At 47.7% G+C, this 12,667-nt stretch overlaps 1 protein-coding gene across 1 annotated transcript in view; it reads left to right on the top strand.

The window, feature by feature from the left end:
• ankfn1a (ankyrin repeat and fibronectin type III domain containing 1a) overlaps positions 1 to 12,667 on the top strand; it is a gene marked incomplete at its 3' end in the record, with an annotated part of 70,172 nt that overhangs the window by 23,547 nt on the left and 33,958 nt on the right. Inside the window, 1 exon segment of the mRNA XM_083933373.1 lies at positions 4,749 to 4,789. Within this exon segment, the coding sequence (XP_083789499.1) occupies positions 4,749 to 4,789 (41 nt within the window).

Here is a 12,667-nt window from a genome sequence, read left to right as displayed (position 1 = left end):
GAAGAACACACAGGGCGCCGTGGTGTCATCAGCCAATCACCCGGCGGTGTTAATTGAAGGCCGCGTCCGTTGCCTCGCCGTCCCCCAGCAGAGAGGACGCCCTCTGACATCAAAGCGTGCGGCGGCCGGACAGCGGCGAGTTGACATTCACAGAAATAGCATCAGAGCGATGAGGAGGCGAGGCGGCGGTGGCGGCGGCGTGATGAAGGTTGGATTCAGCGTGAGGTCAGCGGAGACGAGAGTCTGCGAGTCACTGAACCTTCATCAGGTTTATTTCACGTTTTTACGTAAAAACATGTGAAAATTCATCAAAATAATATTTAAAAACGTCGTCTCCAGAATCAAACGCTCACTTCCTGGAGGCGTTCGTGCGTCTCAGGTGAAAAAGACTGGTTTTAAAATCACCTGTAAAATAAAGTGCATCTTTAAACAGTCGAGCGACCTCCTGATAGAATATTAAATATGGAAAATTATAATTTTTAAATCATGTTTGAAACATAAAAGTGTAAAAATGGGGATTTGATCGTTGATCGTCTTCCTGTGGATTCGTGTTTTTAAAGATCACACATGGAGATTATTTCCTACATTCATAAAAATAATCACGATTACTCTTATTTTTTTAATTCAGATCATTTATTAATAATGTGTAATCAGGTTTGAGACGCTTTTACACGTGTTTTGAAGAGTTTGCACGTGTGTAATTATATTTACGTTTTGCTGACGACGCCTGATTTTACCTCAGTAAGGTTTGAAACGCGGGACTTTTACTGTAACACAATATCTTTAACCCTGTAAAGCCTGACCCATGAAAAAATAGTCAGAAAATTCACATTTTTTGGGACTGAAATGTTTATTATACCCTCAAACACATCACATTTGAAACATGGGATTGTTTTGTCAACTTTTTGTTCACAACTTCTGTTAATTTTAGATACAAAAACAGATTTTTCCCCACAACATTTTGACAATATTGAACATTTGAGGTAGTTTTTCTCCCGTCACAGCGTTCATCTGTGCCTTCCTCAACACATGCAATGAAATCGACTGATATTTATTTTTCTCCACATAAAATGTAACTTAAGATGGCATTTCAGCCTTTAATTAGATTAATACAATCATCAAAATAGTCTTTTATTGTAATAGATTATTTTACAAATGTTATGACATGAGTGTTCAGGGATAAATCACCTTTTATATCTACAGTATCAAATTGGATACACTCATTTTTAACACGATTTAACTGTAATATAAATAATGAACTATTAAAAAATGATGCATTGTTTCAATACAGAAGTTATTTATCATGAAAAATGTTTTTATTCTGACTGTAAGTTCTTGAAAATGGCTGATCTGATGACGGCAGCCATTTTGAAAAGGTCAAAAAAAGCCCCTCCAGTGACGGCGTTGGAGTGATAATCCACTAGGGGGCAGAGTGCAGGTTTCAAGTCGTATACAACAGGTTTTTAAGGAAAGTATTGATAATGTTGATAAAACAGAGCTCTCAGAAACTAGCGTAGCAAATATGATACAAATGGTTTTATTGTGTTTTTCTGCTTTTTCTTCAGTGAAATCTCTAAATACTTCATATAAATACTCCTGAGGGTGAAGTTACTTCTTTATCTTTGTTTCTGTTGTTGCTGTAAATGTGAACGCTGAGAATAATTACATTTAATAAGTCGTTCGATACAAAAGTCAGCGGTTAATCACAGTCGCTCTTCTGTCCCACGCTGTGGCGTTAAAGTTCTGTCTCTGCCGGACTGAACTGTGGTCGTGTGATAACGACGCGTCCACACATGCACCTGCGGGGCGCTCGTCCTCCTGCAGCCGCCACAATCACCCGCTCGATAAGCAATCTGGTTTAAAACGCTGGTTTCCAACAGGAGAGGGGGGGGGGGCTGGACATCCCCCCGTCCTCAGACCGGAGACGCAGGTTCACAGTCGCCCACGCAGCCAAACGACCGCTCAGGAAACTGAATTGTGTTCCCGATGAGTCGTCTGTAGTTCTTAGAAAGAGGCAGGAGAGGTGACCGTGGCGTGTTTGGGCGAGCAGAGACAGATGGAGTGAGAGGACGGCAGACGTGAGTAAGTCTGTGACGAGCTGAGACGGAAATAAAGACACGAAGCTGCTCCGTGACTCGTTTCTGCCCTCGCTGATGTTTCTGACGCACAGTGAAGCCAAGTCCTCGCTCCAACACTCGGACTGGAGTCTTAGACGAGGAGTCGATGTGTTTGACTCTGACATCTGAACCTGAGTGGCTGCTTTAACGGCTTTAACAGCTTTAACGGCTTTAACGGCTTTTTACGGCTTTAACGGCTTTAACGGCCAATTAAGTCTTAGAAGAGTCGCCTGGACCTGTCACTTACAAACTGAAGTGGCAGTTATGGACGGACTCTCGACAAGAGAGAGCGAGAGTGATCCACTGTAAAAAAAGACGCTTTTCTCCTGTCGTTCCATTCATAGTTCATAGAGGCGTAAAACCAATGTAGAGGCGTTAGCACCAATGTAGAGGCGTTAACACCGATGTAGAGGCGTTAGCACCAATGTAGAGCCGTTAGCACCGATGTAGAGGCGTTAGCACCAATGTAGAGGCGTTAACACCGATGTAGAGGCGTTAGCACCAATGTAGAGGCGTTAGCACCGATGTAGAGGCGTTAACACCGATGTAGAGGCGTTAGCACCGATGTAGAGGCGTTAGCGCCGATGTAGAGGCGTTAGGGCCAATGTAAAGGCGTTAGCACCGATGTAGAGGCGTTAGCACCAATGTAGAGGCGTTAGCACCAATGTAGAGGCGTTGGCACCAATGTAGAGGCGTTAACACCGATGTAGAGGCGTTAGCACCAATGTAGAGGCGTTAGCACCGATGTAGAGGCGTTAACACCGATGTAGAGGCGTTAGCACCGATGTAGAGGCGTTAGCGCCGATGTAGAGGCGTTAGGGCCAATGTAAAGGCGTTAGCACCGATGTAGAGGCGTTAGCACCAATGTAGAGGCGTTGGCACCAATGCAGCGCGTTAGCACCAATGTAGAGGCGAGCTAACAGCTGCTACAATGCTAACGGCGGTTTAGCCGTTTACTGGGTCTCTGTGCCCGACCTCACGGTGACACCAGAGCAGAAACACGATCATGTGACAGCCCCTCAAGGAGAGCGAGCGCCGTAATCCAGAACAAAGCAGTGAATCAGGGAAATAAAACGTCATCTTGTCCGTTTCATCACTTAAGAAATGCAGCTGTAGCGAGTTTTTCACACACACACACACGCGCACACACCTGTATTAGGTTACCACACCAAAAGTCCTCCCCCAGACGTAATATATAATTAGTTAGTAATTATAATTGTGTTTGACTTGATTTAATGTCCGTTAGCTGCAGCTCCGGTCGTTAGCGTCGAGAAACCTCGTAGAGAAGAAGTCGTGGCGCTCGATGAAGCGTCTGACTGTGAAACTCCTTTCTTTCCTGACTCCCAGTCACACAGACTTCAGCCTGTCGGAGCGAAACGTGAAGATGGAGCGCCAGAGTCTGCAGAGGGGGGAGGTGGGCGGAGCCACGGAGCGATGGGTTTTATCCCAGCGCCGTTTTCTTTGAACCGTAACGCCGAACGCTTCTCTCTGGAACCAGGATCCTGTTGCTCTCTGTCCTTTATGTCGAAACACCTTCAGCGCCTCAAGAGTGAACAGGCGCCAATTTTCCCCTCACGCCGCCGTCTTCAGTTGTCAAGGCGATTGGATGTTTCCCAGCACGGCGCCTGAACCTGTCACTCCTCCGTCAAACGTCCACCTGCTGCATCCAACGTCCTTCACACACAACACGCCGCAGTCTGAAGGTCGAAACACGTCCGCCTGCAGGACGTTAGCGACTCGTCCTCCTCCCACACACTCACAGTAATATGCATATGTACGTATGTGCATATGTTTTATCTTTATTTCATCCACAGCTGCAGTTCAGTCGACCTTTATCTGCAGGAAAGAGTCTGAACTGATAAAATCATAAAAATAAACTTAAGGGTCGAGTCTGTGAAGGTTCTCATGTTCAGGTCGTCGTTCTCCTCAAAGCAGTTTCAGTCAAAAGCAACCGGACTTGGTTCTGTGTCAGGAAGACGTTTCACCTCTCATCCAAGAGTCCCAGCCTGGTCCTGGTCCTGGTCCAGGTCCTGGTCCTGGTCCTGGTCCTGGTCCAGGTCCTGGTCCTGGTCCTGGTCCTAGTCCTGGTCCTGGTCCAGGTCCTGGTCCTGGTCCTGGTCCTGGTCCTGGTCAGATCCGTACATGAACTGATGAAGCCTCTTGATCAGAGGAGATTTAAACATGTTTAGATGTATTTGTTGTGCTGCTCTCATGTGCACTGTTTATAAATGTTGTTTTCACTGTGATTAATAAATGTGTGTGTGTGTGTGTGTGTGTGTGTGTGTGTGTGTGTGTGTGTGTGTGTGTGTGTGTGTGTGTGTGTGTGTGTGTGTGTGTGTGACCGTGTGTGTGTGTGACCATGTGTCTGTGTGTGTGTGTGTGTGTGTGAGAATCAGTGAATAAATGAGCATCTGCTGCTGCGTCTGTGATCCCTCATTTGTCCATTTCCTGTGTTTATCGACGTGTGTGTGTCTGTGTGTGTGTGTCTGTGTCTCTGTGTGTGTCTGTGTGTGTGTGTGTGTGTGTCTGTGTGTGTGTGTGTGTGCGTGTCTCCTGTAATCATGTAACAGTTAACGCGCTGCGTGCCGCTGCATCCGTAGTGATGATTGTCTCCTGTGTGTCTCCTCTCAGAGTCTGGGACCCTCGAGCAGAAACGACGCCCGGAAGAACAAGTGAGTCCCTCGTCCTGTTTCACCGTCAGCAGGAAGTCACGTGTCCGCACTTTAAGTGCCCCCCCCCTCTCATTTAGACTTTGGTGTCAGATCGGCTCCTTAAAGCTCAGTGACGTAGACTTTGGTGTCAGATCGGCTCCTTAAAGCTCAGTGACGTAGACTTTGGTGTCTGATCGGCTCCTTAAAGCTCAGTGACGTAGACTTTGGTGTCTGATCGGCTCCTTAAAGCTCAGTGACGTAGACTTTGGCGTCAGATCAGCTCCTTAAAGCTCGGTGACGTAGACTTTGGTGTCAGATCGGCTCCTTAAAGCTCAGTGACGTAGACTTTGGGGTCAGATCGTCTCCTTAAAGCTCAGTGACGTAGACTTTGGTGTGTGATCGGCTCCTTAAAGCTCAGTGACGTAGACTTTGGCGTCAGATCGGCTCCTTAAAGCTCAGTGACGTAGACTTTGGTGTCAGATCGGCTCCTTAAAGCTCAGTGACGTAGACTTTGGTGTCAGATCGGCTCCTTAAAGCTCAGTGACGTAGACTTTGGTGTCAGATCTGCTCCTTAAAGCTCAGTGACGTAGACTTTGGTGTCAGATCGGCTCCTTAAAGCTCAGTGACGTAGACTTTGGCGTCAGATCGGCTCCTTAAAGCTCAGTGACGTAGACTTTGGCGTCTGATCGGCTCCTTAAAGCTCAGTGACGTAGACTTTGGCGTCTGATCGGCTCCTTAAAGCTCAGTGACGTAGACTTTGGCGTCAGATCGGCTCCTTAAAGCTCGGTGACGTAGACTTTGGTGTCTGATCGGCTCCTTAAAGCTCAGTGACGTAGACTTTGGTGTCAGATCGGCTCCTTAAAGCTCAGTGACGTAGTCTTTGGTGTCAGATCGGCTCCTTAAAGCTCAGTGACGTAGACTTTGGTGTCAGATCGGCTCCTTAAAGCTCAGTGACGTAGACTTTGGTGTCAGATCGGCTCCTTAAAGCTCAGTGACGTAGACTTTGGTGTCAGATCGGCTCCTTAAAGCTCGGTGACGTAGACTTTGGTGTCAGATCGGCTCCTTAAAGCTCAGTGACGTAGACTTTGGTGTCAGATCGGCTCCTTAAAGCTCAGTGACGTAGACTTTGGTGTCAGATCGGCTCCTTAAAGCTCGGTGACGTAGACTTTGGGGTCAGATCGGCTCCTTAAAGCTCGGTGACGTAGACTTTGGTGTCAGATCGGCTCCCTCAAGCTCGGTGACGTAGACTTTGGTGTCAGATCGGCTCCTTAAAGCTCGGTGACGTAGACTCTCGTCCTCAGGAAACAGGAAACAGCAGCGATCTTGACTTCCTGTCCGTCAGCGACCCTCACAGAGAGGAGTTTCATAACGTTGTTGCATAAATCCTCTTTTCTTTGCTCGTCCTGAGTCAAGGACCGACCGTAGTTGTGAGTGCAGTTATGTATTCAGACAGAGCTGAAGGCTTTTCAGAACCTGCACTGCTGTAAAGAAAAAGCACCTTTATATTAATATTCAGTTCTTTTAATCTGCACTACTCTGTGACTGGACGAGATGATCTGAGTTTACAACGATAACTCACAACATAAATGCGACACATGGATCCGATAAAGCACACAAACGAAACCCTGCGTGCTGATGTGGACGCCCTGAATATTTAATCATGATCACGTCATCAGTCATTTGTCCTCCTCACTCAAACATCTCTCATTATTCTGGAAAACTCCTCTAGACTTTGTTTATGTTCGGACGCTCAGCTGCGTCTCTGCATCCAGGCTTTTATAGTTCAGTTATGACCTCGTGTCACAGAGCAGCAGAGTCGTGGAGGTAAAGGAACAACATGAGCCAAGATGCAGCTTTCCCTGTCGTTAGCATGTAGCAGCTACATGTAGCATCGTCTGTAAACATGTTATCTCAGATCACTTTCCTGCTGGAACATGTTTGATTGTGTAGTTTTCTTTAATTTATTTCATATTTATTGTCATGTTCTCACGGTTTAATGTGTCGCTACGCTGCCTAACTGTTGAATCTGCTGGGCGGCGTTGAGTGTTGACGCTGGCGCGGTCGTAGCGGTGAAGACGTCAGTGCAGCTAACAGGCGCATACTAGCTTGTCTTCAGTCTTCAGTCAGTGACTGTAGATGTGGAATGAAAGGATGAAATAATCAGGATCAAATGTGACAACAACAACAACAACAACAACATTTACAGGCGCCGCGTTCAAGGACCGGAACATTCTGCAGCATCCACGTCTTTAGTAACACTCAGAAACCCCACGTGTCTGCAGCTGCATTAAACGCTCCCCGCAGGACAATATGTACATCACACACACACACACACACACACACACTCACACTGAGGGGCCCAAGGTAGCCATTAAGAATAATGGCCTCTGGCTTCGTGTTGCCATGGCGATTGAAAGGAGGAAAGAAAGGCATGTTCAGTGGAGCTGATGAGCTGATGGAGAGACTGCAGCTCTGTGTGGCATCACCGCGCATTCACCTCTAAATATTTACAAACCGACTCAAACGTGTCCGGACCGGACCGGACCGGAGAGCGGCGTGGAGTCAAAGGCGGTCAGGGGGCGACGGCGTCCCATCAGACTCTGTAACGCTGCAGACCCAAGAGAAAAGCTGCGGCCGTGTGTGAAGAGAGACGAGGGGGCGTCCTCGCTCCTGTACCGGGAGCTCAGAGTCACGAGCTGACACACACACACACACACACGCACACACACACACACACACTCACACACACACTCTGAAGGTCTTTTCCCGCTGGATAAAAACCCTCCATCGCCCACTCTTCTGGCTTTTGTCTCCGAACACGAGCAGCATTCACTGAAGTGACTCCGCAGTATTTATTTATTTATCAGCTTTTATAAAAACGTGGTTTTGAGCTGAACTGTGTCCTCGGCACGAACACGCAGAGACACTTCACACCTGATGCTGTTTATAGTCTTTTATAGTGAACTGAAGTCGGTAAAATAAACCGTTAAGTGTCTTCATCGTCTCTGCAGCTGAAACACACTTCAGTTAACACCAAACATTCACTTTATTCATTTATTATTTATTAAGTTAGAGTGAAATTCCAGTGTAAAAATCCTCCTCCAGGGTCTTTTTCTGCACTTTAATCATCAAATCCAGGAGAGATGCTAACAGGCGGACGTGGCTAACAGTGGTTAGCTCGGGGCAGCACGGTGAAGGCATTCAAAGGTCTTTTTTAACCACTAAGGCTGCTGAAAATAACAGCAAACCTCTGCAGCAGCATGAGAAGAGTCCCTACACACACAACAAAGCACCAATGGGCTCCTTCCTTTGGGATTGACTTTGGTAATCCACTTGGATTCAGTTCATGATGAGAAGTTTTTTATAATAACGCCAAACGTCTTCACTGTGCAGCTCCAGGTCCTTTATGACCGATACTGATATTTGGAGCCGATTCTACTTTTTCTCCCTCAGTTTAAATCATAAAAACGACACAATGATGAAAATAAATGTTAAGAGCCTAACCCTAACCCAATTTTTTAAAAAAAGGAACTTTAATTGAACTTAAAAAGACGTCTGCAGCGCCACGGAGCTGCTGTGAACAACTATCAGAGAACGCAGCAGCTCACATCGGCCGATACGACTAAAAGACGCAAATATCTTCTGATAATATCGGCCGGCGATGCATCAGCCTGGTACTCGTCCCTACACACACAACAAAGCGTCATCAGCGTAGTTAGTGAAGCCAGAGTTTATTAAAGAGTGTTTTAAAGACTTACCTACTGGCCCCTGCACCAGCTCCTCTCATAGTAAAGTCCATTACAGTGGAAGGAGCCCATTGATGCTTTGTTGTGTGTGTACTCTTCTCATGCTGCTGCAGAGGTTTGCTGTTATTTTCAGCAGCATTAGTGGTTAAAAAAGACCTTTGAATGCCTTCACCGTGCTGCCCCGAGCTAACCACTGTTAGCCACGTCCGGCTGTTAGCATCTCTCCTGGATTTCTACCTTAAAAAAAACTGTCTCCATGGTTACTGAGGATTAAAGTGCAGACAAAGATTTAATTTCCTCTGACCATAAAAGGGCATGTATGTGACGTCGGGGGGAGGGGCGTACGTCCATCTGGCTGACGTTTACCTCCGAGGAGAAGTGAGGGCCAGAGGCTAGCTGTCACTCAAGAGGCCACGCCCCTAATTATTCATAACCTTTAACCTCCAATCAAATAAAAACTAGCCCCTCCCCCTCAGTGTTGTCATGGAGATCTGAGCTAAACACACAGACTAGAATGTTCTTTTGTCCTTAAACAGGTTTAATGATGCTGTGTAAACGGCTGTTTCACATGAAACCTGCCCCTAGTGGACACTCAGAGAACTGATGCTGATTGGACCAGACAGGAAGTCTCTCTCTGTGGGCGGGGCTTGGTTCTGTAAAAATGGCGCCGACCCCTGACACGGACGAACACAGATACTTTCCTCTCGTTTTCATCACTTAAACAGATTTTATTTTGTAAATTTCTTTGCTCAGGAACGAGATCGTGAGACGCACCATCGTGTTTTTGATCGGGGACGAGACGACAAACGTGACAAACGCACGATTCCACTAAACGATTTAACCAGAAACAGAAAAACAAGATGATTAAACGCAGCAAATGTGTCAAATCAACAAACAACAACCATAATAATATCATTATATCCATCTACAGTCAAAGATGGTGTTAGATTCGGCTGGTTGACCCATCTCCTGTCACCGTGGTAACCTCCGGCGCCCCCTGCTGGTCCTGTTCACGGTGTAAAAAGGCGCTGCAGCGACACGTTCCTGCGTTGCTCCGCGGGAACGTGTCGCTGCAGCCTGAGCTCCAGTCGTGACCACGTTTCCTGACTCTGTCCTCCCACTCGCTCTGCAGCTTCCCTCCATCTTCTCTCCTCTGCACGCCGAAGCTGCCGCCGTCCTCCCGTGAACTCGCTTCTCTCCACAGAAGAGTTTGAGTTCGTTTGGATTCAGAAACAGAACAAACGCGTTCTTTCATAACGGATCTAAAGTGTTTAAAGTCGACTTTTTTAAATCTATATCTGCATTAATCTTTGTTTTATTCTGAAATTCTGATGTTTTTTAGTCATAATTTGATCATTTGATCCTCTGTGTCTCTCCAGCTGTTCAGTCGTGACGTAACACCCTTTCAAAATAAGACTTCCTGTCGGAGCCTGGTGTTCCCGTTGTTTGAACAGAGTTTTTAAAAACATCATCATTGACCTTTGACCTCTTTCTAACTAAGCACAGAGCTGATCCTGATCCTGATCCTGGTCCTGATCCTGATCCTGATCCTGATCCTGATCCTGATCCTTCACATGTTCGGACCTTGGCTCTGTTTGTTTCAACGGAGCGTTTTGGACCCGGAAGTCTTATTTTGAAAGGGTGTTAGGTCAGACTGAACAGAGGGATAGAAATGATTTTAGTGGCATGAGAAACTTGTTGATTTAGTTTAGAGGACAGACCATGTCAACAGATGTTACTCCTGTCTGACTTCCTGTCATCTACGCCCACGTCCTGTCGTCTTTTCTTACGTCCTGTCGTCTTTTCTTACGTGCTCGTACACGTGCGCACGATCGTGCTCGTACACGTGCGCACGCTCGTGCTCGTACACGTGCAAACGTGCTTTACTAAAGCCCACCTCTCCCAAACGGGCCGTGGACGGCAAGCGTGCCGCTCCTAGACGTGGTACGGTTGAACTCACACTGGTCAAAGGAACCAGACTTTAGCCGTGACACGTGCTGGGGCACGGGACGGAGGCACAGTGGGAGGGCGCCCTTAGTGTCGTGGTCTGTTGGATGTTTCCTGTTGGGCCCCTTGTTCAGGGTGAAGCGTTGAGGTCGTGCTATCGTGCTAAGCTAGCTGTGCTTCACAGTAGAAACACTGGACAGAGTTTTCCTGAAATGATCCAAACTTTGGACTCTTCCCGTCTCGTCCCTCAGCTCTTCTGTTTTCTCTCTTCCTCCACTTTGTAATCGTCTTCTTCAGGCGATGTGTTGCTTCGCTGTTTATTCACATTAAACTCGGAGTCAGTCGAGGGACGTTTCAGAGTTTCCGTGGACGGCGTCGCTGCAGGAGAACGCCGCTGTGTGACACCCGGGGAGGCGCTAATTCGACATTTGTTTGATGGATGCGAGTCATTTCCTCGCTGCGGCAAACTCCTCGAGGTGCTGCTGGGAAAACTCCCACACACTCATAAACTCTGTTGGTTCTCACAAACACACACACACACACACACACACACACACACACAAACACACGCTGGAGCCTGTTAAAGTTGTGTGTGTGTGTGTGTGTGTGTGTGTGCTCAGTTTTACTGCTGAGTCGTGACTCGACATCCAGACAGAGACGAGTCGTAACGAGTGCCGAAGCAGCGATAACTCCTCCGCCCATCACACAAACAGGAGGTGCTCTTGTTATGGAACATGTTCAACAGCGCTGGCAGAGGCTTTTATTTTGGAACTCAAACAGCGCCTTCCTGTCCGCTCCTCTGCTGTAAATCAACTGCCTCTGATCCTGGATCAGGTCTCAGGGGCAGCAGCTCCAGCCTCTGATCCTGGATCAGGTCTCAGGGGCAGCAGCTCCAGCCTCTGATCCTGGATCAGGTCTCAGGGGCAGCAGCTCCAGCAGGGACCCCAAACTTCCCTTTCCCGGGCCACATTAACCAGCTCTAACTGGGGGATCCTGAGGCGTTCCCAGGCCAGTGTGGAGATCTAATCTCTCCACCTGGTCCTGGGTCTTCCCCGAGGCCTCCTCCCAGCTGGACGTGCCTGGAACACCTCCCTAGGGAGGCGCCCAGGGTTCATCCAGACCAGATGACCCTGAACCACCTCAACTGGCTCCTTTCAACACAAAGGAGCAGCGGCTCTACTCCGAGTTCCTCACGGATGCTGAACTTCTCCCCCTCTCTCTAAGGGAGACTCCAGACCCCCTCCTGAGGAAACACACTTCACACGCTTGGACCTGGACCTGGTTCTTTGGGTCCTGACCTGGACCTGGTTCTTTGGGTCCTGACCTGGACCTGGTTCTTTGGGTCCTGACCTGGACCTGGTTCTCTGGGTCCTGACCTGGACCTGGTTCTTTGGGTCCTGACCTGGACCTGGTTCTGTGGGTCCTGACCTGGACCTGGTTCTGTGGGTCCTGACCTGGACCTGGTTCTGTGGGTCCTTACCCAGCTTTCAGGACCACAGGTGAGGGTAGGAACCAGGACTTTGCCTTCCTCAGCTCTCTTCCAGGAGAGATGCTAACAGGCAGACGTGGCTAACAGTGGTTAGCTCGGGGCAGCACGGTGAAGGCATTCAAAGGTCTTTTTTAACCACTAATGCTGCTGAAAATAACAGCAAACCTCTGCAGCAGCATGAGAAGAGTCCCTACACACACACACACACACACACACGAGAAGAGTCCCTACACACACAACAAAGCAGCAACAGCGTAGAGAGTGAAGCCAGAGTTTATTAAAGAGTGTGAAAATGCTTTTATTCACGTTTCCATAGATCTTTTTTATCCATTCAACGACTTTTCACCACATTTTAAACGACAGTGTTTCCTTTCAGGTTTATTTCTGCACAGATATGATAGAAACAGACAAAAACATGATATAATAATAATATAATAACGTCTTTAAAGAGAAGAACAGGCTCACGAAGCGTCTCTCTCTCCTTCAGCCTCTGAATCGAGTCGTTTTGACGTCTCCGTGTTCTGGAACGATCGCGTCGTCTTTGTCTCGTTGCAGCTGTGTTGTAAAGTTCGTCCTTCAGCCCTGGACACTCTTTCTTCATGTGCCTTTTGCTTCGTTCTGCTGCTGAACTCCACGGTGCCTTTCATGCAGCAGCGTTCACACAGAACATTAAATGCTCCTTCAGAGTCTGACGCACGAGTCAGAGGTTATTTCAAC

This window comes from Echiichthys vipera (genome assembly GCF_963691815.1).
Source record: "Echiichthys vipera genome assembly, chromosome: 18".
Lineage (NCBI taxonomy): Eukaryota > Metazoa > Chordata > Actinopteri > Perciformes > Trachinidae > Echiichthys > Echiichthys vipera.
The sequence above is the reverse complement of the archived record's forward strand: the minus strand, read 5'-3'. Positions and strand labels throughout refer to the sequence as shown.